The sequence below is a fragment of the Ranitomeya variabilis genome, chromosome 1 (assembly GCF_051348905.1).
Source record: "Ranitomeya variabilis isolate aRanVar5 chromosome 1, aRanVar5.hap1, whole genome shotgun sequence".
Classification (NCBI taxonomy): Eukaryota; Metazoa; Chordata; class Amphibia; order Anura; family Dendrobatidae; genus Ranitomeya; species Ranitomeya variabilis.
The window spans coordinates 474,655,537-474,683,075 of NC_135232.1; the positions used below are offsets into that span (position 1 = coordinate 474,655,537).

The 27,539-nt window shown below is 45.1% G+C and overlaps 1 protein-coding gene across 7 annotated transcripts in view; it reads left to right on the top strand.

The window, feature by feature from the left end:
- The window catches only part of SMC2 (structural maintenance of chromosomes 2), a 154,279-nt gene that overhangs the window by 12,892 nt on the left and 113,848 nt on the right, over positions 1-27,539 (top strand). For 6 of the 7 annotated variants that reach the window (XR_013213289.1, XM_077250912.1, XM_077250948.1 and 3 more), the window contains exons 4-8: positions 1,386-1,508; positions 17,922-17,960; positions 18,542-18,652; positions 20,137-20,181; positions 26,742-26,975. Coding sequence is in view for 6 of the 7 variants with exons in the window: in XM_077250912.1 (XP_077107027.1) it covers positions 1,386-1,508; positions 17,922-17,960; positions 18,542-18,652; positions 20,137-20,181; positions 26,742-26,975 (552 nt within the window). In the remaining variant the exon portion in view is untranslated. The remainder of the gene's footprint in view (positions 1-1,385; positions 1,509-17,921; positions 17,961-18,541; positions 18,653-20,136; positions 20,182-26,741; positions 26,976-27,539) is intronic. The other variant, XM_077250957.1, reaches the window with a different exon arrangement.

Consider the following 27,539-nt stretch of genomic DNA (forward strand, 5'->3'; position numbering starts at 1 on the left):
ATTTATAGTGGGTTTTCTAGATGATTTTGATGATTGGCAGCTGTCACACACTTCTCAGCATGCGTTTCAAAAACACAAACGCAGGAAAAAACGCATGTAAACGCGTCAAAACGCCGCATTTTTTTTACCGCATGAGAAAACGCATGCGTCTAAAAAACGCAGCGTTTGCACGCGTTTACATGCTTTTTTTTCACCACCTGCGTTTGCGTTTTAAACGCTGCGTTTTTAAACGCAAATGTGAAACTAGCCTTAGATATCTTCAACACATGGGGGACTGCTTAACAAACAGGCAATCCCCACATGTGCTCAGGGTATCTAACAGCTGCAAATCATGCAGCCGCAGGGACTCGAACATAATATACCAGCACGCCCAACATACTTGGGTAACATGTTATTCAAGCACAATCGCTTATCACTATTTATCACCATATTTACCTTCTCCATGTCTTTACAAAATGCTGAACCAGCACAATGTGTACCAATTACTAAGCACTTACCCTTCTTACTCCTCTGGACCTAGTAAATGTGATCAGTGGGTGCAAGGAGGGAACAGGAGCTGCAAGGTCCTAGGAAACAGCTCTGCTATGTAGCCAGGAGGCTGAAATTTCTGTGTAGCTGGAGCTAATATAACCGCCCCAATTACAAGGGATTTTGGCAAAAAATTGTATTGGTATGTCATGGGCAGGACTGTGGATCAGTGGTTAGCACTGCATTGCCTGAGTTCAAATCCCACTCAGGACAACATCTGCAAGGAGTTTGTATGTTCTCCCCGTGTTTGTGTGTTCTCCGGTTTCCTCCCACAGTCCAAAGACATACTGATAGGGAACTTACATTGTGAGCCCCAGTTGAGACAGTGAGGATGATGTCTGAAAAGCGCTGTGGAATTAAAGGTGCTATATAAGTGAATAAAATAAATGCCCCCAACTCTCCAAAAAGGTCTTTTAAGATCTTCTTGGGGAGGCCACCGTGTATAAAATGAATAAATAAAAACAGCAGAAAAAAATATATATCAGAAAAAAAAGCCACTTCATTCCAAATCACTGTTTCCGCGTTTGAAAGAACATGTCCAATATATCTGAAATTGTAAAATGTTTAGCAGTTCTTTGTGCTTTTAAAAGCAAAACTTGAAAAACATTTTTCATTACATTTCCCCCTCCCCCAATATAAACAACGCAAAATAACTTTGACATAAAAATTAAACCCCGTGTGTCATGAAAGAGGCAAAAATCATTAGAATATCTGAAGGAGAAAAAATTAGTGATTAAAAGTGCATGTACGATAACACTTGTAAATGTCTCTGGATAGAAAAGGGAGTAAATGGCCCGGTTAGGAATTGGTTAAACTACTCTAATATCCATTATTTTATTTTTCTTTCCCCCACTTAGGTTGTCATTGGTGGGAGAAATAAGTATTTAATTAATGGAGTCAATGCAAATAACACTCGTGTGCAAGATCTTTTCTGTTCTGTTGGTCTGAACGTCAATAATCCTCATTTTCTCATCATGCAGGTATGTACTGATAAGCGGATTAGGTGATTGCTATCACTATGGTATTCATTTATTTTTATTTTTTGTGTAAATCAAAGGCTTGTTTTTTCTACATAGATTATAACAATAGACAAGGTAACAGAAGGACCTTAACATGAATAGCTATAGGCCAATATCTGAGGTTGAGCGCTGATGATCCCTTTGACCGTACTCCTACATATATACTTTAACCAAATTTCAAATACATCCCTCTAATACTTCTGTAATTAACTTACCGTAATCATAGAGAAAAATTACAGTCTGGAGTGAGGAAAACATAAGGGAAGAAGTAGTAGATAGAGTAAAGAAAGCAAAGGAAGATATTAAAGAGAATCTGTCACCTCATATTTCATATATAAACTGCGGCCGCCACCATCGAGCTTATCTACAGCATTCTGTAATGCTGTAGATAAGCCCCCGATGTAATCTGAAAGATAAGAAAAACAAGTTAAGGCCCCGTCACACACAGCGACGCTGCAGCGATACAGACAACGATGCTGATCGCTGCAGCGTCGCTGTTTTGTCGCTGTGTGGTCGCTGGGGAGCTGTCACACAGACCGCTCTCCAGCGACCAACGATCCCGAGGTCCCCGGGTAACCAGGGTAAACATCGGGTTACTAAGCGCAGGGCCGCGCTTAGTAACCCGATGTTTACCCTGGTTACCAGCGTAAAAGTAAAAAAAACAAACAGTACATGCTCACCTTCCGCTGTCTGTCCCCCGGCGTTCTGCTTCTCTGCACTGTGTAAGCACAGCGGCCGGAAAGCAGAGCGGTGACGTCACCGCTGTGCTGTGTTTTCCGGCTGGCACTTACACAGTGCAGAGAAGCACAGCGCCGGGGGACAGCGGAATGTGAGTATGTACTGTTTGTTTTTTTTTACTTTTACGCTGGTAACCAGGGTAAACATCGGGTTACTAAGCGAGGCCCTGCGCTTAGTAACCCGATGTTTACCCTGGTTACCAGTGAAGACATCGCTGAATCCGTGTCACACACACCGATTCAGCGATGTCAGCGGGACCTCAACAACCAAAAAAAGGTCCAGGCCATTCCGACACGACCAGCGATCTCGCAGCAGGGGCCTGGTCGCTGGTACGTGTCACACATAGCGAGATCGCTACTGAGGTCGCTGTTGCGTCACAAAACTTGTGACTCAGCAGCGATCTCGCTAGCGATCTCGCTATGTGAGACGGGGCCTTTACCGTACATTATACTCGCCCAGGGGCGGTCCTGGTGCGGTCCGGTCCGATGGGCGTCACAGGTCCGGGTCCGGCACCTCCTATCTTCATCTGATGACGTCCTCTTCTTTGCTTCCTGTTGTGGCTCCAGCAGAGCAAAGTTCTGCAGTGCGCAGGCGCTGGGAAAGGTCAGAGAGTCCCAGTGCCTGCACACTGCAGTACTTTGCTCTGCCCTCAACAGGGGTTCAGCTGTGCTTCAGCATGACAACCAGAGGTCTCCTGGAGACCTCTATGGTTGTTGATGCCAGATTGCTGTGAGCGCCACCCTGTGGTCGGCGCTCATTGCAATGCTGTAATTCAGCTACATAGGGACGATCTGAGCATCGCCTCTATGTAGCAGAGCCGATCAAGTTGTGACAGCTTCTAGCCTCCCATGGAGGCTATTGAAGCATGCCAAAAGTTAAAGTAAAATGTTTTTAAAAATATGAAAAAAATATAAAAGTTCAAATCACCCCCCCTTTTGCCCCATCTAATATATAAAGCTGAATGTGTGTGTGTGTGTATGTATGTATGTATGTATGTATGTCCGGGATTGGCATCTGAACCGTAGCAGCTACAGCCACAAAATTTTGCACAGTCACACGTCTGGACCCCGAGAGCGTCATAGGCTATGTTGTGAGGTGAAATTTTAACCCCGCGCTTTCCAATTCACCAAACAATTTTGCCCCTATCTACATAATGGGGAAAAAGTGAAAGGAAAAGTGTTGGAGGCGTCGCAGCTACAGGCACAAAATTTTGCACAGTCACACGTCTGGACCCTGAGAGCGTCAAAGCTATATTGTGAGGTGAAATTTTAACCCCGCGCTTTCCAAGTCACCAAACAATTTTGCCCCTATCTACATAATGGGGAAAAAATGAAAGGAAAAGTGTTGGAGGCAAATTAACAGCTGCCAGATGTGAACAAGGGGGACTTAAAGAATGACAGCGATGGCACCAAAGAGTATATACTGTACAGTTGCTAAGGTGGGGCCCCAACATGGGATAATCACACCACCACGGGGATATGAACACACACACAAAATGCGCCACACACTACCACGTGCTCGAACACATATACCACCCTCAGTGCACATTTCACCACACATACACCAACCTCGCCACATAAAAGTAGAAACACAAAAGTCGCCGCTCAAAACTCGCCACGCGCAAAACTCTCCACATGCAAAACTCGCCACACGTGCAAAACTCGCCACACGCAAAACTTGCACACGCAGAAAAATTGCCACACGCAGAAAAATTGCCACATGCACAAAAGTTGCAACACATGCAAAAGTTGCCTCACACAAAACTTGCACATACTCAAAAGGCACCACACATAAAACTCGCCACGCGCAAAACTCGCCATGCGCAAAACTTGCTGCACACAACTTGCTACACTAACCTGTCACATGCAACTCGACACACAAAAAGTTGCTACACGCATGTCGCCACACAAAACTCATCTCACAAAAGTCCCTACATGCATGTCGCCACACGCAACTCAACACACACAACTTGACACACGAAACTCGCCCTAAAACACACACAAGTCTGGTATCCTTCAAAAATAAAAATCTGATTAATAAGCAGACAAACTACAAGAGCAACAAATGTACCATATAGGAATCCGGCAGCTGTCAGTCACATGACCAGTCTATTATGTGTATGTGTGAGCTAATATATACTGCCAGGGGGTGGGCTTACTGTTGGCTGGGGATTTATCAGGCTGCCATTTTAGCTTACAAATACTGAGGTAAAAATACTGACCAAATAACGTGTGAACGAGGGCTAATACAGGAGGAGATGGCATACAGCTATATACTATATACAGGAGATGACACACAGGTATATACTATTTACAGGGGAGATGACACACAGGTATATACTATATACAGGAGGAGATGACACACAGATATATACTATATACAGGAGAGATGACACACAGGTATATACTATATAGAGGAGGAGATGACATACAGGTACATACTACATACAGGAGGAGATGACATACAGGTATATACTATATACAGGAGGAGATGACACACAGGTATATACTATATACAGGAGCAGATTACCTACAGGTATATAGTATATACAGGAGGAGATGACACAGGTATATGCTATGTATAGGAGGAGATGACATACAGGTATATACTATATACAGGAGATGACACACAGATATATACTATATATAGGTGAGATGACACACAGGTATATACTATATACAGGAGATTACATACAGGTATATCTAATATATAAAGCTGAATGTGTGTATGTATGTATGTGTGTATGTCCGGGATTGGCATCTGTACCGTCGCAGCTACAGCCACAAAATTTTGCACAGTCACACGTCTGGACCCCGAGAGCGTCATAGGCTATGTTGTGAGGTGAAATTTTAACCCCGCGCGTTCCAATTCACCAAACAATTTTGCTCCTATCTACATAATGGGGAAAAAGTGAAGGGAAAAGTGTTGGAGGAAAATTGACAGCTGCCAGATGTGAACAATGAGGACTTAAAGAATGAGAGCGATGGCGACAAAGAGTATATACCGTACAGTTGCTAAGGTGGGGCCCCGACATGGGATACTCACCACACACGGGGATATGAACACAAACACAAAATGCGCCACACACTACCACGTGCTTGAACACATATACCACCCTCAGCACACATTTCACCACACACACACACCAACCTCGCCACATAAAAGTCGAAACACAAAAGTCACCACTCAAAACTCGCTACATGCAAAACTCGCCATATGCAAAACTAGGCTCACGCAAAACTCGCCACACGTGCAAAACTCACCTCATGGAAAACTCACCTCATGCAAAACTTGCACACACAGAAAAATTGCCACATGTACAAAAGTTGCACCACATGCAAAAGTTGCCTCACACAAAACTTGCACATACTCAAAATGCACCACACATAAAACTCGCCACGCGCAAAACTCGCCATGCACAAATCTTGCTGCACACAACTTGCTACACTAACCTGTCACATGCAACTCAACACACAAAATGTTGCTACACGCATGTCGCCACACAAAACTCATCTCACAAAAGTCGCTACATGCATGTCGCCACACGCAACTCAACACACACAACTTGACACATAAAACTCGCCCTAAAACACACACAAGTCTGGTATTGTCCTTCAAAAATAAAAATCTGATTAATAAGCAAACTACAAGAGCAACAAATGTACCATATAGGAAATACGGCAGCTGTCAGTCACATGACCTGTCTATTATGTGTATGTGTGAGCTAATATATACTGCCAGGGGGGAGGGCTTCCTGTTGGCTGGGGATTTATCAGGCTGCCAATAGCAACCAATCACAGCTCAGCTTCTATTTTGCTACAGTTAATTAACCTGAGCTCTGATTGGTTAATATAGGCAACAAAGACATTCTCAGTATAACAAAGCTAATATATGTTGTGAAATGCTTCTATTTGCTTAGTTTTTGCCTTTTAATAATTACATTTCTATCTATTTGTTTTGTGGTTTTTGTGTGCAGAATAAATTTTTGTTAACACATTCTATTTTGCTAACAGCAGTCATTAACCCGGGCGAAGCCGGGTAGTACAGCTAGTTCATAATAAAACAATAAAAAAAAAATCAAACCTGCACATATTTGGTATCGCGGCATTCAGAATCGCCCGATCTATCAATAAGAAAAAAACCTGATCGCTAAATGGTGTAGCGAGAAAAAAATTCAAAACGCCAGTATTACTTTTTTTGGTCGCCGCAACATTGCATGAAAATGGAAGAACGGGCGATCAAAAGATCATATCTGCACCAAGATGGTATAATTAAAAACATCAGCTTGGCACGCAAAAAATAAACCCTCAACCAACCCGAGATCATGAAAAATGGAGACACTACGGGTCTCGGAAAATTGCGCAATTTTTTTTATTTTATTTTTATTTAACTTTTTTTAGCAAAGATTGGAATTTTTTTACTACTTAGATAAAAAATAACCCAGACATGTTTAGTGTCTATGAACTCATAATGACCTGGAGAATCATAAAAATAGATCACTTTTAGCATTTAGTGAACCTAGCAAAAAAGCCAAACAAAAAACAAGTGTGGGATTGCACTTTTTTGCAATTTCACCGCACTTGGAATTTTTTTCCCATTTTCTAGTACACGACATGGTAAAACCAATGGTGTCGTTCAAAAGTACAACTCGTCCCGCAAAAAAAAAAGCCCTCACATGGCCATATTGACGGAAAAATAAAACCGTTATGCCTCTGGGAGGGAGGGGAGCGAAAAACCAAAAAAAGGTCCGGCCATTAAGGGGTTAAGCATTGTGTGAACAAAATTTATGCAATTCAGATGTTAGGTAGGCTACTAGTGGGGGATGTTATGTATAGGAGGTCATCTGTTAATCCGGCCAAGTTATGATCTCTTGATTTTTGGAGTGTGATTCCCTTAATTGAAATATTTTTTTTCGGATAGCCACAGCAAAATGCTCCATGGTTTGTATGTATAGTAAATATGCTAATGGAGATCCCGGCCTCATGCCATTATGGATTTGAAATGGGTGTGAAAGAGACCCATTAACCCTAACTTGAGCTGAGGGGGACGTATAAGGGCTGCTATTCTTTGTAATATGATCTCTTGCATACAAGATTCCCAAGGACTTAAGGCCCCGTCTCACATAGCGAGATCGCTAGCGAGATCGCTGCTGAGTCACAAGTTTTGTGACGCAACAGCGACCTCCATAGCGATCTCGCTATGTGTGACACGTACCAGCGATCAGGCCCCTGCTGCGAGATCGCTGGTCGTGTCGGAATGGCCTGGACCTTTTTTTGGTCGTTGAGGCCCCGCTGACATTGCTGAATCGGTGTGTGTGACACCGATCCAGCGATGTCTTCACTGGTAACCAGGGTAAACATCGGGTTACTAAGCGCAGGGCCGCGCTTAGTAACCCGATGTTTACCCTGGTTACCAGCGTAAATGTAAAAAAAAACAAACAGTACATACTCGCCTTTCGGTGTCCAGGTCCCTTGCCGTCCGCTTCCTGCTCTCACTGACTCCCGGCCGTACAGTGAGAAGTGAGAGCACAGCAGTGACGTCACTGCTGTGCTGCGCTCTCGCTGTACGGCGGCTCAGTCAGAGCAGGAAGCAGACGGCAAGGGACCTGGACACCGAAAGGCGAGTATGTAGTGTTTGTTTTTTTTGGTAACCAGGGTAAACATCGGGTTACTAAGCGCGGCCCTGCGCTTAGTAACCCGATGTTTACCCTGGTTACCCGGGTGCTGCAGGGGGACTTCGGCATCGTTGAAGACAGTTTCAACGATGCCGAAGTCGTTCCCCTGATCGTTGGTCGCTGGGGAGAGCGGTCTGTGTGACAGCTCCCCAGCGACCACACAGCGACTTACCAACGATCACGGCCAGGTCGTATCGCTGGTCGTGATCGTTGGTAAATCGCTTAGTGAGACGGGGCCTCTAGAACAGTGATGGCGAACCTATGACACGCGTGTCAGTGCTGACACGCGTAGTCATTTTCAGTGACACGCCGGCCGCGGCCCCATAGAAATTGCTTCTTTCCCAGGGTCTGAAGGAGAGGAAACTCTCCTTCAGGCCCTGGGATCCATATTAAATGTGTAAAAGAAAGAATTAAAATAAAAAATATTGCTATACTCACCTCTCCGACGCAGCCTGGACGTCACCGATGGGACCGGCAGCGTTCTTTGCTTAAAATGCGCGCGTTTACTTCCTTCTGTGACGTCACGGCTTGTGATTGGTCGCGTGCCGCCCATGTGGCCGCGACGCGACCAATCACAGCAAGCCGTGACGTAATTTTCAGGTCCTCAATGCCTAATCTAGGCATTCAGGATTTTAAAATTACGTTCCGGCTTGTGATTGGTCGCGTCGCGGTCACATGGGTGACGCGACCAATCACAAGCCGTGACGTCACGGGAGGCAGGAGACGCGCGCATTTTAAAATTACGTCACGGCTTGTGATTGGTTGCGTGCCAACCATGTGACCGCGACGCGACCAATCACAGCAAGCCGTGACGTAATTTCAGGTCCTGAATGCCTAATTCTGCATTGAGGACCTGAAATTACGTCACGGCTTGCTGTGATTGGTCGCGTCGCGGCCACATGGGCGGCACGCGACCAATCACAAGCCGTGACGTCACAGAAGGAAGTAAACGCGCGCATTTTAAGCAAAGAACGCTGCCGGTTCCCTCGGTGACGTCCAGGCTGCGTCGGAGAGGTGAGTATAGCAATATTTTTTATTTTAATTCTTTCTTTTACACATTAATGTTGTTTTGATACCGATACCCGATACCACAAAAGTATCGGATCTCGGTATCGGAATTCCGATACCCGCAAGTATCGGCCGATACCCGATACTTGCGGTATCGGAATGCTCAACACTAATGGCATCCGATCCGATTTTTTTATCGGATCGGATGCCATGCAGGAGGTCTGTGGGTCCAAACAACAGAGCTCCGGTGCAGAGCGTCTAGGCCTGGGACTTCCGGTAGGCCAGGCGCAGCTCCCGGAAGTCCCAGGCCTCTGCGTCGGATCTGTGTTGTTTGGGCGACATTGCGCTGCTCCCTGCTGCGCCGACCAGAAGTCCCAGGCTGCACTTCTGAGGCCTGAGGAGATAGCTGTCCGGAGGCCTGTGATTGCTGTCTGCAGGCAGCAACCATCATCATTCTGTGAACTGTGGGGTGTCATTGGCCAATTACTAAGATAAGTGAGGGGGAGGCTGGAAGAGGCCTGTGCTATGGGTGCCGTTTCCCGCCATTAGGAACGCCATCTTGCAGTACAGACTCCATTTCACCACCATTACTGTTTGTGGTGCATCCTTATTAACCCCTATTTCTGCTAATTGCAGGGCTAACTATAAATATTCTCTCATGGAGAAGCCACAAAATAAGAAACCAAAGTTGAGTAAAGGGAGTGGTAGTAGCAGTAGCCGACCCTTTCAAGAGACATGGACTGAGATGTATGGCATTATAGAAAAAAATGGCAGATCATTTTGCGTTCTATGTAGTGAAACGGTAGTAAGCAGAACGTGGAATGTAAATAGACATTTTGAAACTAATCATTCCCAGCTCTTGAAAAAAAGTGAGGATGAAAGGAAGGAATACATTTCCAGGCAGCTCCACCTTCATAAGAGCCAATCTAATTCCATCCTTAAATTTGTAAAAAGCTCTACAAATTTAACATCTGCAAGTCTGAGCATTGCTCACTCCATAGCTCAGCATGGAAAAGCACTCAGTGAGGGAGAATGTATTAAAGATACTCTGTTAAGATGTGCACCAGTTCTATTTCATGATATGCAGAATAAAGATGCAATTATTAAGAGAATATCTGAGTTACCACTGAGTAGAAATATCATAAAAGACCGAATAATGAGACTGAACGCAAACGTACAACATCAATTAAAGAGAGACATAAGTAATTGTAAATATTTTTCGATCTCTCTTGACGAAACTACTGATGTCACATCACATGCTCAGTTGGCCATTATTGGTCGATATTCTGATGGTCTCACAATGAGAGAAGAGTTGATAAAGTTAGTATCAGTGCCAACAAGTACATCAGGAAGTGAAATATGTAAGGTTGTTATGCAAACATTCTGTGACCTAAGCATTGATATTTCTAAAGTTGTGTCAGTGACGACAGATGGGGCACCAAACATGGTGGGGAAAAAAGTCGGATTTGTTAAATTGTTTACGGAAGGTATTGGACATCCGATTGTGCCTTTTCATTGTATTATCCATCAGGAGGCTTTATGTGCCAAAGCAGGATTCACTGACTTAAACGACTTAATGTCAGTTGTTACAAAAATAGTTAATTTAATAGCTGCTCGCCCCCTTCGCAAGCGAGAATTTTCTGCACTTTTACTGTAGGTTGATTCCACCTACAGTGGACTGCTGATGTACAATAATGTAAGATGGCTGAGCCGAGGCAAAGTTCTTGAGCGCTTTGTGGAGTGTTTTGAAGAAATTAAGGTATTTCTTGAGGATAAGGATCTGGGAAACTTTCCTCAGCTCTATGATTCTACGTGGGTCAACAACCTGATGTTTTTTACAGATCTCTCTGTTCATATTAATGAACTGAACTTAAAGCTACAAGGTTTTGGCAAAAGTATTGACGTTATGTTTGGATACATAAAAGCTTTTGAAAGTAAACTTAAAATTTTCAAGCGAGATGTAGAAACTAAAACTTATAAGTATTTTCCTCGAGTAACAAAGTATTTTGAGAAGGCCAGTGCAGCTGTACAAAATGAAATGGAACCCTTGCATATACAGTACCAGCATGTTTTAGACTCGTTACTTGACCAGTTCAGTGATAGATTTCATCAATTTAGAAGCCTAGAACAGACCATGAAAATAATTAAGTATCCTGATGTAGTAGTCTACAGTAGTTTGGAATTAAATGGTTTCCAGTGGATACAAATTGATGATTTGGAGATGCAACTTGCAGAATTTCAGGACAGCATCTGGGCTCAGGTGTTTGTTGACTTGAGGTCAAAGCTTGAGAATCTAGAAAGGTGCTGCTTGGAGAATCAAGAGGAGTGCCACTATGAACAGGAAATTTGGAGTGCCTGGAATAGGTTACCAGACACTTTTAGCACCCTGAAAAATATAGCAATGGCTTAAGGCTACGTTCACATTTGCGGTCAGCGCCGCAGCGTCGGGCGCCGCAGCGTCGCCGCATGCGTCATGCGCCCCTATATTTAACATGGGGGCGCATGGACATGCGTTGTGCTGCGTTTTGCGCCGCATGGCCGCAAGCGTTGGACGCAAGAAACGCTTCAAGTTGCATTTTTTTTGCGTCCAACTTTCGGCCAAAAAGGACGCATGCGGCGCAAAACGCAGCGTTTTAGTGTGCGTTTTGCCGCGTTTTTGTTTGCGTTGTGCGCTGCGGCGCCGACGCTGCGGCGCACAACGCAAATGTGAACGTAGCCTTACTCACTATTTTTCCCTCTACCTACTTTTGTGAGACCTTATTCTCAGCATTAAATAATATCAAAACCAACAAAAGAAACAGATTGACAGATGAACTTAGTAGCGCTTGCTTGGGCTTGAAGTGTACAAAATACCAACCTTCAATTGAACATTTAGCTAGTGAAATTCAGCAACAAAAAAGTCACTAAATTTAGTGATGGCGAACCTGTGGCAGTCCAGCTGTTGCAAAACTACAATTCCCATCATGCCTGGCCATTCCAAGCAAAAGCTTTGGCTGTGAAGACATGATGGGAATTGTAGTTTTGCAACAGCTGGAATGCCACAGGTTCGCCATCGCAAGAATTCCCCCTCCCCCTCACTTATCTTAGTTCACGGCACCCCACACAAGTTAAATAATAGCAAGAGCAAGACCAACAAAAGAAAACAACTGACAGACGAACAAAGAAGTCACTAAGCAGGTAAGTTAAATAATTATAATTATACATATTTGTTATTTAAACTATACATGTCGCAAAATTATGTTTTTTTATCAAGGTGACACACCACCCAAGTTATGCTCGTTTTTTTGGCGAATTTTGACACACCAAGCTCAAAAGGTTGCCCATCACTGACTTAGAATATGAACTCCCAGTGCATCCTGTCAAAGGCTTTTTCAGCATCCATTGACAAGATGCATGTTCCCTTTCTCCCTTATGGTGTTATCTCTTGCTTCCCAACCAGGCACAACTCCTACCTGAGCTTGATCTATCAACATTGGTAGGAGGGACCACATTGTATTTGAAATCAGCTTTGCATAGTTTGATATCTATCTAGTTTGATATCTATGTTGACATTTGTTTTTCTTTATTGCTTCATTGGGGACACAGGTAACCATGGGTGTATGCTGCAGTCGCTAGCAGGCTGACACTAGTCAAAAATGGAAAAAGTAGCTCCTCCTCAGCAGTATACACCCACCGACTGGTACAAAGCGCCTCAGTTTAAGCTTAGTGTCAGTTGGAGGCGGACCTGGATGTGATCCCAGATCCGCAGTTTCCTTTTCAGGTATCCTGTTGTGTTTTTATTAATGTTTTCCCTTTGTTTTTGAGGTTCCTTTTCTTAGGGTAACAGGGTGTAATTTCTCGCCCTGTGTTCCAGTATCTCCGTGGCCGAGAGAGCAGTGTGGTGTCGCCCACATCGCGCACTCTCGGACCCGCAAGACAGGACCTAATCCTGTGTCGCCTTCACGGGTGCTTCAGGGTGATTCCTGGTGGCCAGTCCTGACCTTTCCCCTCCCCACCCCTCTCTTAGGAGAGGGCTGGGAGGAAGACTTGTCACCAGTGGTGGCCTTCCCCCTTCTTGTAAGAGGTTGACGCCGTCTTCTGCATCGTCTGGAGACGGTGCAGGAAGGAGGATTCCTCATCCCAGTGACCCTCATCGCCGAAGTGGAACCAGGACGCGCCTCACAGGTACGGTACGTCCCCCTCCTTTCCCTCTGCAGCGGCTGGCCCGGGAAGGATGACTGTCCCTTCATCTCAGAGACAGGACGGTTTTAGTAGATGGGACAAGCCTGCACATCCACAGTCATTTCTGCCTGGCCAGTCTCAGTGCTTGTGGGCACACCCTCCCTTTTTTGGCGGCACCTCTTCCCGGCTTCCTATGGCTAATTCACGTCGCGCTTTTGAATCTCGCGCCCTTTTTTATCCAATGGAGAGTCTTTTTTTTTTTCTTCCTCTGCCTGGCCACGCCCCTGCATCACAGCACGCACTTGTTCTGCGTGCTTTCTGCCCCTATCACAGAGCTCCCCTTCCTGCCTGTTCACGCCCCCGGCGTGTTTTCCAATTGGAGGGGGATTTTGTTTCACCAGCTGGCAGATCTTCCAGGCTGTTCATGCCCCCAGCATGTCAGCCAATCGGATAGTTACTTTCCTTTTTTTACCATTCGGCAGACCAGCACGCCCACCACAGTGCATCGAACTTGCTGTAATACAGCACAGCTAATGCTATATCCGCTTTTGTGCCTCTGCAGTTTGCTTTCTTGTATGTTATACCACCATACCCTGCTCTCTCTGCGGACACCTGCACATGGGGACACTGCCATCCACTGTTTTCTGCTGTTGTCGCAGACATTGGGTAGGCTTTGCTATCTCTCTGTCTCTGTACCTCCACAGCAGTATTTCCAAGGCTTGACTTATGCCTAACCCTAGAGAGCTTCTTTTTGACTCTCTAAACTACTGTGATTCATTACACCTGTACCCTCTGCAAAGAAAGTTGTCTTCAGGTTAACATTTCCCTTTCTGCCAGTCCTGCAGCCGTTCTACCATGTATGCCCCACAGGAGCCTCCTAACACTCGAAATGAGAGCACACGCCTCCCTCCCTCCGGAGTGGGCTGTTGCCATGTCACAGTCGGTCTCCGACCTGACAAAAGTATCACAGTCCCTGGTCCAGGTCCTAGAACGACTTCCACTCTTGTCCACCGCCACCAGTGATCCGAACGCCTCTCACGGTGATTCGCACCCACCTGACCACGACCTTTGCCGGGACAGATCGGGTACAAAGTCAAGAAAGTGGACTCTTTCCACTTCCTCCAGTTTTCCGGGTACCTCTGCATCCTCCGGGATGCCTTTCTCACCCCATGCCCCCTCCTAGGAAGCAGCCTTTGGGTCGGATGCAGATTTCCATTCGGATTCTGATACGGACCAGGTCTCAAGAATGCAGGATATGGTCAATAGCCTTATCTTGGCAATTAGGCAAACTCTTAACCTAAAGGAGGATGAGATACCTGCTCAGGAGCACTTTGTTTCCTTCAAACAAGCTAAATGTCCTTCCCGGAATTTTCCCAACCATAGGGAATTCTAAGCAATCATGTCTAAACACTGGGAACACCCTGAGAAGCGCTTCCTAGGAAGATTGCCCATGCTGTCAAATATCTTCTGACCGCCTCCTTGGAAGCGGCTGCTTGTTTCACCAGGGCTACCAGCAACATCGTTGCTATACGCCGCATTCTCTGGTTGAAAATACGGAATTCGGATCCACCGTTTGAAAAGTCCCTTAATAACCTTTCCTTCCAAGGCTTTAGACTTTTTGGGTCCAAGCTGGATCAAATAATTTCGGATGCTACCGGTGGGAAGAGCACATCTCTCCCTCAGTCCAAATCACCTCCATGGAACCGGGGGAATTTCTTTTCTCTGTAGATATTCAGGATGCTTATTTCTACATTCCTGTTTGTGTTGAGCATCAGAGATTCCTACGGCTTGGATCCAGGAGGACAACTATCCGTTCACAGCTCTTCCCATCAGCCTGGCCTCTGTCCCAGAGTATTCAAGAAGGTCATGGCAGTGGTCATGGCCATCCTTCATTCCAAGAGGATTCTCATAATCCCTTACTTGGACAATCTTCTGATCAAAGGGCAATCCCGCCGAGACTGCGACCAGAGTCTTCAGATCACCTTGGACACTCTGGTCTGTTTCTGCAGGATAGTCAATGGGGAGAAGTCCTCCTTGACCCCAACGCAGCACCTGGTGTTTCTGGGCATGAGGTTTGACACGGTCCAGGGGAGAAGTTCTCTTCTCCTTGCCGGGGCAACCGTGCTCTAAGGCGACCATCTCCACTCCCCCTACAGTCCTGCATGAGAGTTCTGGGGAAGATGATTGCCGCCATGGAGGCTGTGTCCTTTGCCCAGTTCCATACCCATCCCCTTCAGTTGACCCTCTTGTCTGCTTAGGACCGCTTCCCTGGACCGACGCATTCTACTGCCTCTCAAGGTGAGGCAGTCCCTGACTTGGTGGACGCTCTCCGCCTCAGTCCTGCCCAGAAAATCCTTCCTCCCTCTCAGGTGGCAGGTTATCACCACTGACGCCAGTGTCCTCGGTTGGGGAGCGGTTTTTCTTCATCACACAGTGCAGGGTCGCTGGAAGTCCCAAGAAGCTGCTCTCCCCATCAATCTCCAGGAGATCACGGCAATTTTCTTTGCCCTTCGCTGCTGGCAGATCCTTCTCGCAGGCCAGCTGGTCTGCATACAGTCGGACAACGCCACAACCATGGCTTACATAAACCATCAAGGCGGGACTCGCAGCAAACAGGTAGCAAGGATCCTGTTCTGGGCGGAACGTCACGTTCCTGCCATATCAGCCGTGCATATTCCAGGGGTGAAAAATTGGGCAGCTGATTTTCTGAGTAGTCAGGGTCTGGCATCCGAGTGGTCTCTCAACCCCCCCATCTTCAACCAGATATGCAAGAGATGGGGCACACCAGACGTCGACCTGATGGTGTCTCGTTCATAGCCAGATACCGAGATCCGCAAGCCATCGGTTTTGATGCTCTAGCAATCCTGTGGTCCCAATTCCAACTGCCTTATCTTTTTTTGGCCTCTCACCTTGATTCTGAGAGTCGTGAAAAAGATAAAGACGGAAGGGATTCCCTTAATCCTGGTAGCTCCAGATGGGCCAAGAAGTGCCTGGTACCCGGAGCTGGTGAACATGCTTATGGACGCTCCCTTGAGGCTTCCAGACCGTCCAGATCTTCTCTCACAAGGCCCCTTCTTCCACCAGAGTTCACAGTCCCTGAGTTTAAAGGCATGGCTGTTGAAGCCGCAGTCCTGAAGGAGGCTGGTTTTTCCTATCAGGTCATTCAGACCATAATTAGGGTAAGAAAACCAGCATCCTTGTGTATCTATCACAGATATTGGAAGGCCTTCTTTCGGTGCAGTGAGGACAACAATTTGGTCCCCATGTCCTTTTCCCTTCCTTCAATCCTAGGTTTTCTCCAAGCGGGTCTTGACTCTGATTTATCACTCAGTACCCTTAAGGGTCAAGTTGACGCACTGTTGATACTTTTCCAACAAAATCTGGCTTCTCCTTCCCAGGTAAAGACTTTCCTTCAAGGAGTCGCCCACCTGGCACCTCCTTATCGTCCTCCGATAGATTAATGGGATCTTAACTTTTTTCTTGGCGCACTCCTTCGTACTCCTTTTGAGCCCATTCAAGACATTCCGTTTTCTCTTCTGTCATGGAAGGTTGCCTTTTTGGTTGCCATTATGTCCATAATGAGAGTCTCTGAGTTAGCGGAATTATCCTGCCATTCCTGATTCTGCATTAGGACAGGGTGGTTCTCAGACCTGTTACCTCCTTGTTGCCTAAGGTGGTCTCTTCATTTCACATTAAGAAATTGTCCTTCCTTCTCTGTCTCTCTCCGGTCCACCCCCTGGAGAAGTCTCACTACAAGTTGGATCTGGTCAGAGCTATCCAAGTCTACCTTTAAAGGACTGCTCCATTTCGCCACTCTGATGCCTTATTTGCCATATCTGAAGGTTGTGGTAAGGGGCTCCCAGCTTCCAAGTCCACTACTTGGATTCGTTCGGCAATATTGGAGGTATATTGCGCACAGGACAAACCGCCTCCGGGGGTAAAGGCTCACTCCATCCGAGCAGTGGGAGCTTCCTGGGTAGTTCGTCACCATGCCTTGGTGTTGCAGACTTGTAAGGCCGTGACCTGATCTTCTTTGCACACTTTTACGAGGTTTTACAGGGTTCATAGGCATGCCTCGTCTGATGCTGGCCTGGGACGGAAGGTGCTGCAGGCGGCGGTTATGAACCGGCCGACCTAAGTCTGTTTATTTGCATTCTTTTTGTTTCCCTTCCTTGGGACTGCTTTGGAACATTCCATGGTTACCTGTGTCCCCTAATTAAGCGATAAAGAAAGAGGGATTTTTGGTACTCGCCTTTAAAATCTTTCTTGGAGCCTTCATTGGGAGACACAGCACCCTCCCTAACTGTTTATACCTCTATTGGGCTTACAGCCCTTTGTTATTGGGTTGGTACATAGGTTTAGTCTTTGGTAGCTTCTTCTACTGCTTTTACACCAACTGAGGTGCTTTGTAGCAGTCGGTGGGTGTATACTGCTGAGGAGGAGCTACTTTTTTCTTTTCTTGCCTAGTGTCAGCCTCCTAGCCACAGCAGCATACACCCCATGGTTACCTATGTCCCACAATGAAGGCTCCAAAAAAGAGATTTTACGGTGAGTATCAAAAATACCTCTTTTTTTAAGAAAAAAAAAGTAAAAATCTGTTCTCCCAATATAAAAAAAAAAGTCAATCTTACGACAATGGTTTCCTAATGTCCTGTGAATCTCAGATTTTAGTTTGTATTCAGGTCTTGATTTACAGTATAGGATATAAAGCAAACTCTGTAAAGTATATTTCATATTGCTTTCCTAAATCAATATCACATCCACCTCATATATATTTTTCTGTTCACTTGTAGGGCAGGATAACAAAGGTTTTGAATATGAAGCCTCCAGAGGTAAATGTATGGTTCTCTATGGTAATTTTAGACCAGGTTTGCAACTACTGGTGTAACTCATGGTCATAGCACAACCATAACAAAAACATTCTAAGCAATGCTCATAGGACTGATTGAATTGAAAAATTCAATTGTGGTTTTTCTTCCCCTCATTCGTTCCTAGTTTTGACATTTTTACATGTTAACTTCAGTGGGGAAAACGTAAAGTAACTGTCAGCGCAATAACTGTTCAAACCAAGTACAGGCACTTGGTGCACCCTTGGTGTGGCCAAACATTTAGGTGCACCTCCTCACCTGCTTGCTTTCCATTTATCTCCACTCTTCTCTTTCCAGAGCTGTCAATCGAAGAAGGGGAAGGTAGAGGGAAAACTTGTAGGGGGGAAGGTGCACTTAAACGTTTGACTCGCCATGAAGCACCGAATGCCTATGCTTGGTTTCAACGGTCATTCTGTGCTGAAAGACCCTCCTCAAAACTTCAACATGGCTTTAAAATCTTGTTTTCACGCTGGTGATGAGACTAGAAAAATGTTTTGCTTATTTTAATATGATGTACACTTTTTTCATAAGATTATTTTGTATAGATTCTAGCTATGATTGAAGAAGCTGCAGGCACACGAATGTATGAATGCAAAAAACTGGCAGCCCAAAAAACTATTGAGAAAAAGGAAGTCAAGCTGAAGGAAATCCAGACGGTAAATAATGGTATCCTTGCTAAGTCTGAGTAGATTTTTAAGGGTATGTTCCCACGGTCATTAACCGGCAGCTCTTTGGACGCAGCACATGTCCGCTCCGTCCAAAGCCCTGCCGTTTTTTTAATGCAGGTGATTCCGCAGTGTTCATTGAACCGTGCAGAATCACCGCGTCCAATACATTGGATTGGTGATATTTATCTTGTGGAGACTGAGCGTCTCGGCAAGATAAATAAACATGTTGCGGTCTGGAAAGACACGCAGCATGTCCGTCTACTCAGGGAAGCCGGAGGCATCCCTGCATGCATAGTGGAGATGGGATTTCTTGAAATCCCATCCACTATGCCAGGGGTCCTCAAACTTTTTAAGCAGGGGGCCAATTCACAGTCCCTCAGACCATTGAAGGGCCGGAATATGGTTTAAAAAAAAAAAAAAAACAATGAACAAATTCCTATGCACATTGCTCATATCTTATTTTGAAGTTAAAATAAAAACAGGAACAAATATAATATTTAAAATGAAGAACAAGTAAAGTTAAATCAACAAACTTACCGGTATTTCAATGGGAACTGTGGGCCTGCTTTTGACTAATGAGATGGTCAATCTCCGGTTCCATATTTGTCACTGATAGTTGTAACAAGTGAAGCAATTGTTCTCTTTCTTGATATCATGGTTTCGTTGGGATTCCAAACTGCTATTAGTAAAATACCAATCTATATACAGCGCTACAAAAACAATAAACCTGCAATAAAGTTGCCCACACAGAGACATACAGATTGCACTGCCCATCAATGCAGTCTGATCAGTGACCATCAATGCAGCCTTGCCAGTCGATATCCTTTCAGCCTCACCAGTGCCCATATTGGTGGAACTCTGCTTTTTACCTCCGGCTCAGACTGGTGTGGTGCGAGAGTCCCCAATAGGCAGGTAAATGTCCCCAATAGGCAGCATAGGTCCCCAATAGGCAGCATAGTCCCCAATAGGCAGGTAAATGTCTCCCAGTAGGCAGCATAGGTCCCCAATTGGCATGATAGACCGGACCCGGCATTTAAAAAAAAAAAAAAAAAATACAAGTACTCACCTGTGTCCCCCTCTGCTCTGAAGAGGCGCCCGCTCGACTCTGTCATCACACCGCCTGTGCCAGAAGAAGACAATCACGTGGTCTGTGCTGCATACAGAGGGCCGCTCCTCGCCACCTCGTCGTTCTGTTCACGATTACAGGGCCCGCCGGCATTGAACTGTTGTGAAATTCAATCTCAGCCAGGGGCTGGATAAATGTCCTCGAAGGGCCGCAGTTTGAGGACCCCTGCACTACATGCTGTAACATCTGGCCGCTGTGTGTTGGATGCTGCGGATGTACGCAGCGTCCAACCCACAGCATTTACTGATCGTGGGAACATACCCTAACAAGGGATTTGAAAAAAGTTATTCAAGATAATTATAAAATTTTTCAGCACACATAAAAAAATATTTTTTTTTTTTTTTAGATTCTGGATGAAGAAATCGCCCCAACTCTACATAAACTTAAGGAGGTAATTGTAGTGATTACTGTTAACAGATTATAGCTATTGCACTAGTGTAGAACAGGTGTCTGAGCTTTTTAGTCTATTATACAATAAATAACTTGAAATTAATCCCAACATTCAGAAAAACATGGTTAAGTGACATAGCACTTGCGTAGCAAAAGGCAACAAAGTAATATAAAGATACCTAGGGAAAAGAACTGGTTAAGCAAACACTGCTCACAACTATTTTGGTAAATAACCAGTACACCAGAACGTGTACACATCTCCTAGACCAGTATAAGGAAAACTATTGCTGGCGTCCCCTGATCCATCGAGCCAGCTTAAATAGGGAAATAGCAGACACAACTGGTTCTCCTGCAGCATGTGAGCACAGACAATCAATAAACCAAGATCAGCAAAGATTTAACTCCTCCTAACCTGCCGAGGAGCTGCAGCTCTAGAAGTTGATGCCCGAATCACTCAGTGCTGACTATAGCTATCTATGGAGTCACAAGGAGGATTGTCTGCATCCACAGACCCTGACGCCGCATTGACAATTGGAGATGTTTCACAAAACCTCCTTGTGACACACATACAGCTTGCTGCAATTTTCATTTATTTTTTTTCACATTACACTCGTCCGATTTATAGCTAAAGAGTAGGCAGACAGACCAGAATTTAGGTCTGACTGTATAAAAGCCAGGAAAGGAGGAAGAGAAAAAGGCAGTGGGTAATTATGAAGAAACCTGGTCAGAGAAAACTATTGACCCTGCAAGGCTGCGTCTTCTGTAGCCATGATGCAAACTACGAGGCTGAGATTTCTGGAGGAGGAAGGGACCCTAAGAAAGCAGGTCTGGACAGAGAATGTACATGGGAAGATTACAGGATCTCCTGGGCCATTCCATAAGATCGACCCTAGTAGTCAAGCTTCCGAAAGAACCTGAACATTGAGCTCGTCCCAAAACACAAGACTGCCCTATTTAGAGTTCTGCTCTGGAGACTAAGTCACGGCTATCCCAGATGGGGTGGATTCTGAACTTCAGAGAATTGATATAAGGGGGGACTACTGGTCTTTCCTACGGTCCTTGGCCATGAGCTCCTTGAACACAGCTCCCCAACCCCGGAGACCAGTATCCATGGATACTGACGGCCACCAATTAGCAGAAGGAAAGTCAAGTGATGGAAGGGGAAACCAGCTCTTCCTGGACAGGAGATGCTTTGCCAAAGGGAGGAGAACTAAAGTTCGATCAAGACAGACCGTCTCGTCCATTGCGAATTGAGGATAGAATGGCTTCCAATGTCTCCACAAATGTTGTGAAGAGACTAAATTTCAAGGTGAAGGGCTGTGACCTGTTGCCATGGGAGGAAAGACCTCGACAGCAACGGATGCAAAAAATTTAGTTCTCAGGAGAAATAGGCATGAGAACACTTGCAAGGGATCAGTTAAGGCCACCCTCTGAAGGGAAGGCTCTGTTGAGAATATCCTTGCCTGTCTCTGGAAATGGAAAGCATCCGACTGGTCGTGTTGTAAGCAGCATAAAGTCGGCTTTATTCTTGGTGAATGGAATAGAAACCGCATGAGAGACAACATTGATGAGGTCGTTGACTGGTCCAGATCTTGGAGGTGTCTGGATATCTTAAGTCTGCTCTGTCCAGACCGGCGACTGTCCTGAAGGGGAAAAAGGTAAATACTCTGCACACGGGATGGTGCATCCAGGGCTAAGCCTCCAGAGCTGAGCCTCCTTTGAAACCGAATATTCTGTTGTTTATTGGGAGCTGCCAACAACAGTAAGAAGAGAGAAAACCGAGATAATGACTCGTGTAGGTACATTTCTCAACTAACTTCAAAAACTTAGTTGAAGAAGCCCAAGAGGGAAACCATGAGCAGGAACATGGGTAGACAGAGACAATGCTGCCAACCCAGTAGCAGTAAGACTAGTCCTGAGGGCTGATCCTGAGATCTGCTAAGGCAGAGATAGCAGCACGGTTCCGATACAGATTATGGACTGACCAGGTGAGGCTGCTTTGATCCTGAGCACAATGGAGTGGAACAACTACCATAAACAGACTAGGGCCTCTGAAAAAGGATACAGTATCCGTGGTATGAATGGGATGGCTATTGGAGACTTGTTCATGAACTCAAACCATGTCTGTGATACCACCTTTTCTGTTTGCTTGTTGAAGACTCAAGAAAAGGCAAACACTTCAAAGCTTGAGGACACACGGGCTAGTAGGTCTGACACACCATGGATAGTGCACATAGAGCCGGGCGGTAGTCAGCATAGATAACCACTCTAAAGGTGTAATTGTGGAGCACCAGGCGGTTGATGCCATAGGAAAAGACCGCTCTATAGCTGTGGTCATGGAGGTTGTATGGTCTGACACACTGAAGAGAGTGTACAGAGTACCAGATGGTTGATGCATGGTTAACCACTCTGTAGTTGCGGTCAGGGAAGCAGGTGGGTCTGACTCGCTTAGAAGATATTGTAATATATAACTGGTAGGGGTCTAGTGACACATCGCTTCTGACATACTAATGGCAATATGAGCTCTGTCTAAATATGACATGGGTGGCGGTAATAGATAATCGGGTTAAGGCACAACCTTAGTGAATCTGTGGACCGGTCTTTTAGGGACAGGGTGTGCCGTTTCTGTATATACAGTTGAAACTAGAAGTTTACATATACTGTATAAAAAGACACGTATGCATGTTTTTTTCAATATCCGACATGAAATCAGAATAAACCTTTCTTGTTTTAGGTCAATTAGGATTACCATAATTATTATTGGCCAAATGTCAGAATCATGAGTGAGAATGCTTTAAGGCATTTTTATTACTTACTGCAAAGTCAAAAGTTTACATACGCTAAGAATACTATGCCTTTAAACACTTATGGACTGCCCATATGAGGATGTCATGTGTTTGGAAGCTTCTGATTGTTTTTTTGGCAACATCTGAGTTAATTGGAGACACACCTGTGGATGTATTTTAATGCACGCCTGAAACACATTGCTTCTTTGTGTAGCATCATGGGAAAGTCTAAAGAGATCAGCCATGATATCAGGAAGAGAATTGTGGACTTGCACAAGTCTGGCTCATCCTTGGGTACACTTTCAAGATGCCCAAAGGTGCCTCGTTCATCTGTACAAATAGTTATATGCAAGTACAAACAAGATGGGAATGTCCAGCCATCATGCTGTGCGGGTTCTGTGTCCCAGAGATGAACGTGCTTTGGTCCGACATGTGCATATCAACCCAAGGACAAAAGCAAAACACCTTGTAAAGATGATGGTGAAAGCTGGTAAGATTGTGTCCATATCCACAGTGAAACGATTACTGTATCAATTTGGGCTGAAAGGCCACTCTGCCAGGAGGAAGCCATTACTCCAAAAGAAACATAAAAAAGCCAGATTAATGTTTGCAAATGCACAGAGGAACAAAGATCTTAATTTTTGGAGACATGTCTTGTGGTCTGATGACACTAAAATTGAACTTTTTGGGCATAATGACCATTGTCCTGTGTGGAGGAAAAAGAGATAAGCGTGGAAGCCATCCCAACTGTGAAAAACAGGGGTGGCAGTATCATGTTGTAGGGTTGTTTTGCTACCAGAGGGAATGGTGCACTTGACAAAATAGATGGCATCACGAGAAAAGATTGAGGCAATACTGAAGCAACATCTCAAGACATCAGTCAGGAAGTTAAAGCTTGGTCTCTCTCTCTCTCTCTCTCTCTCTCTCTCTCTCTCTCTCTCTCTCTCTCTCTCTCTCTCTCTCTCTCTCTCTCTCTCTCTCTCTCTCTCTCTCTCTCTCTCTCTCTCTCTCTCTCTCTCTCTCTCTCTCTCTCTCTCTCTCTCTCTCTCTCTCTCTCTCTCTCTCTCTCTCTCTCAAAAACGTCAGCTAGGCATGCAAAAATAAGCCCTCACCTAACCTGAGATCACGAAAAATGGAGACGCTATGGTATGGTAATCCTAATTGTCCTAAAACGGGAATGTTTTATTCTGATTTCTTGTCAGATATTGAGAAAAACATGCATATGTGTTTCTTTATATTGTGTATTTAAACTTCTAGTTTCAACTGTACTTTAGATGGGTGCACCCTGACAGGGATCAGGATTCTAACTGACCAGCGACCTCAGGTTGCGGGCGAATCCGTGGGATTCAGCTGTAGGGGTATCCGTGGAATTTTCAGAGAGACAGGGCCGAAGACAAAAAAGGATCTCAGAACGTTACCTGCTCTGGATTCCGTTTGCTTAGTGCTCCCCATCTGCAGGAAACCTTTGTCAAATTTTTCATGGTTGAAGAAAAAACACCCGCACAGAGGGTTTGTCTCTCTCAGGAAGTCCAAATGGTGTCGTGGGAAGAGTCTCATCTTCCATGACTCCCAAGAGTCTGTTTGACAGATGTTATCAGGCTATCCATCATGTCTTGTATCTTGGAGGGTCTGGTGGCTGTCTAGACCGGTACTCGGATGGGGGGTTCTGACCCTGGGGCTGCCTCTTGGATAGAAGAGCGAGACATAGAAGTAATCCTGGATGACGCAGGGAACAAAGGGGATAAAGACATGGAGCTAGAGTTCACCCATTGCTTGGACCTATGTATGATCTGCCATAGCTGTAGTGCATGTGGTTCATCTCGGGAAATGATCAGAGCAACCGAAGAGGAGGGCTTATTATTCAGTTGCATTGGGACCTTTACCAAGGGCTGGGACACCTTAGTTAGGTGGGATTGAATTAAATGAGGCGGCAATTCTCTGAGTAGGTGTGTGCTTTTGCCTGGCTGTGGGGGCTTCCGAGAGACTTATGTTTTTTTGGGTTGCTGTGCTCGGTGCAAAGTCCATGTGCTGACCTGTGGGCAGTCTTGCGGTCGACTGTTTCCATAATAACACTAATGGTCCTGGAATGAGGAGACCAACCAGTTCTCTATGTATTATGGAGTGAGAAAAACACACAAACTCTCTAGGAGTGATGAGCAGGTGTCCACATTTGGTCTTATACTGCCCTTAAGGCCATGTTCACACCATAAGGGGTTGGCAGGCTAGACGGGGACAGATGATGGGCTGAGCCTGAAAACCGCATAGCCTAGACAGGACCTACCTTGTCTTGTGTGAAGACCCCAGTGCACAAAAGAGCAGAGTGCTGAAAGAGGATCATGTGTGAAGCCGTCGCCGGAACTGCCAGGGGCAGCTGGAGCTGGCCTGGAATTGCAGACAATCACGGCCGGAGCTGTGCCAGGGAGTGCAGGGGCCCGGAGCTGTGCCAGGAAGCGCAGGCGGACGATGCTGTGCCAGGGAGTGCAGGCCGCAGTGGACCGAGGGGCTGTATGAGCAATAGCACCAGATGGGAGGGGGCGGAGCCAGAAAAGGCAGGCAGAGAGCTTGCCCTAAAGGGGCAGTAAAAATTGCAGGAATTAGTCTAAAAAGGACTGGCTAAGGCGCAGTGTGGGCGTGGCCTAAATGAAGATGGGACTAGGCCTAAATTTGGAATAAAATAAAAAGGGGCCAAGAATGAGCGGACAGTCCTATCTAGTTGAAGGGTGCCTTGTCTTGTTTTATGGAGCCCCCGTCGACAATACCAGGAGCACGGTATCCGAGCCCCTGGATGAGGGTGTCACTGGAATAGGTACGTCTCCTTCCACCACGAGTGACAGGGGAAAAGGCAGAACCGTCGCCACGAGCCACACCGCCAAGCGATAGATGCGTATGCGAAGTCACCTGCGCCATTTTTCTAAAGTTAAATTTTTATTTTTTCTAAGCAAACAATACTATATACTATATGCATTATGTAAAATAGGGGGCAGGTCACTGAGGGATCAGTGACCTGTCAGGAGCCATACACATGACTAGCTAATCAGATCATCACATGATGAACACACACACACAGCCCCACCCCGAAGCACTAGAATCTCATTAACTGTATCATTTTCATCAGTATAACTGCACCAACCTGACACTGTCTGTAGTCTACTGAGCATAATCCTGCTGACAGGTTCACGTTAATAGACTTTTATTAAGAACATTTTAAAAAGTGACCTCCGCTCCACACAACAACCACTCTGTGATCTGGTGGCTCACAAATCCAGTCACGTGATACTTGAACACTGCTGATACCACAAGACTGCAACCAGTGAGTATATTACTGCCATCATAACACTTACCCACATGATCACTGATAAACGGGCAAATAAAATAATTCACTAAGTAAGTCTTTAATGCTGCTGTTTTCTTCCATATTTTGCTGCTGCTTCTTTTTTTTTCTAGATATTATCTGTTGGAGCTTGAACTGACATAGAAAAAATGTGCTGCCTATACTTTATTTTGTACCAATATTAGTGTGTTTGATAACAGCGCATATAGGTAATATTGCATGTGTCAAATCCAATGCAGCTGTATTTATTACTTCTTTGGTGGTGTGTATGCAATGACACCTTGATATGGGCTATGGCAATTATGTGAAGCCAGAATTTAGATCTTTTGTGCAGCATAGCAGTACAAGTGTGTTTTTGGGTTCATTTTTTTCATAATTTATATGCGTCTGCCCAGCTTCTAAAGATATACCATAATTGTTTTCTTTTTGTTTTTTTTTCCATAGGAGAGATCTTCTTATTTGGAATACCAGAAGATCTCAAGAGAAATTGAACATCTGAGTCGTCTCTATGTAGCCTACCAGTTTATGTGTGCAGAGGAGACCAAAGTGCGTTCTGCTGAGGAACTGATGGAAATGCAGGACGCTATTCAGAAACTTCAGGAGACAATGGCCGAGAATGAACGGAAGGTCAAAGAACTAAGCAAAGAGATAGTGGAGTTAGAGAAGAAGCGGGATCAGGTATGAATGATTTTTGTAGCAAATGTTACAAGTTACATAGTTGGCACTAAATTGTTTGTTTTTTATTCTTCAGGAAGTCCCTTTTCTTAGATGTTTCCTAAAACAATTAGTTAATAGAAAGTTACTGTGCTGCATGAACTGCCTCTCGTCATCTATAATACAGCTCTGGCAAAAATTAAGAGACCACCACATCAAAACCCTGTCATGGGCAGCCCAATCTCCAGACCTGAACCCCATTGAAAACCTCTGGAATGTAATCAAGAGGATGATGGATAGTCACAAGCCACCAAAGAACTGCTTAAATTTTTGCACCAGAAGCAATGTGAAAGACTGGTGGAAAGCATGCCAAGACGCATGAAAGCTGTGATTAAAAAAATCATGGTTATTCCACAAAATATTGATTTCTGAACTCTTCCTGAGTTAAAACATTATCGTTTTTTCTAAATGATTATGAACGTGTTTTCTTTGCATTATTTGAGGTCTGAAAGCACTGTTTTGTTTTTTTTAATTTTGACCATTTCTCCTTTTCTGAAAAAATATACAAAATTTATTGCTTGGAAATTC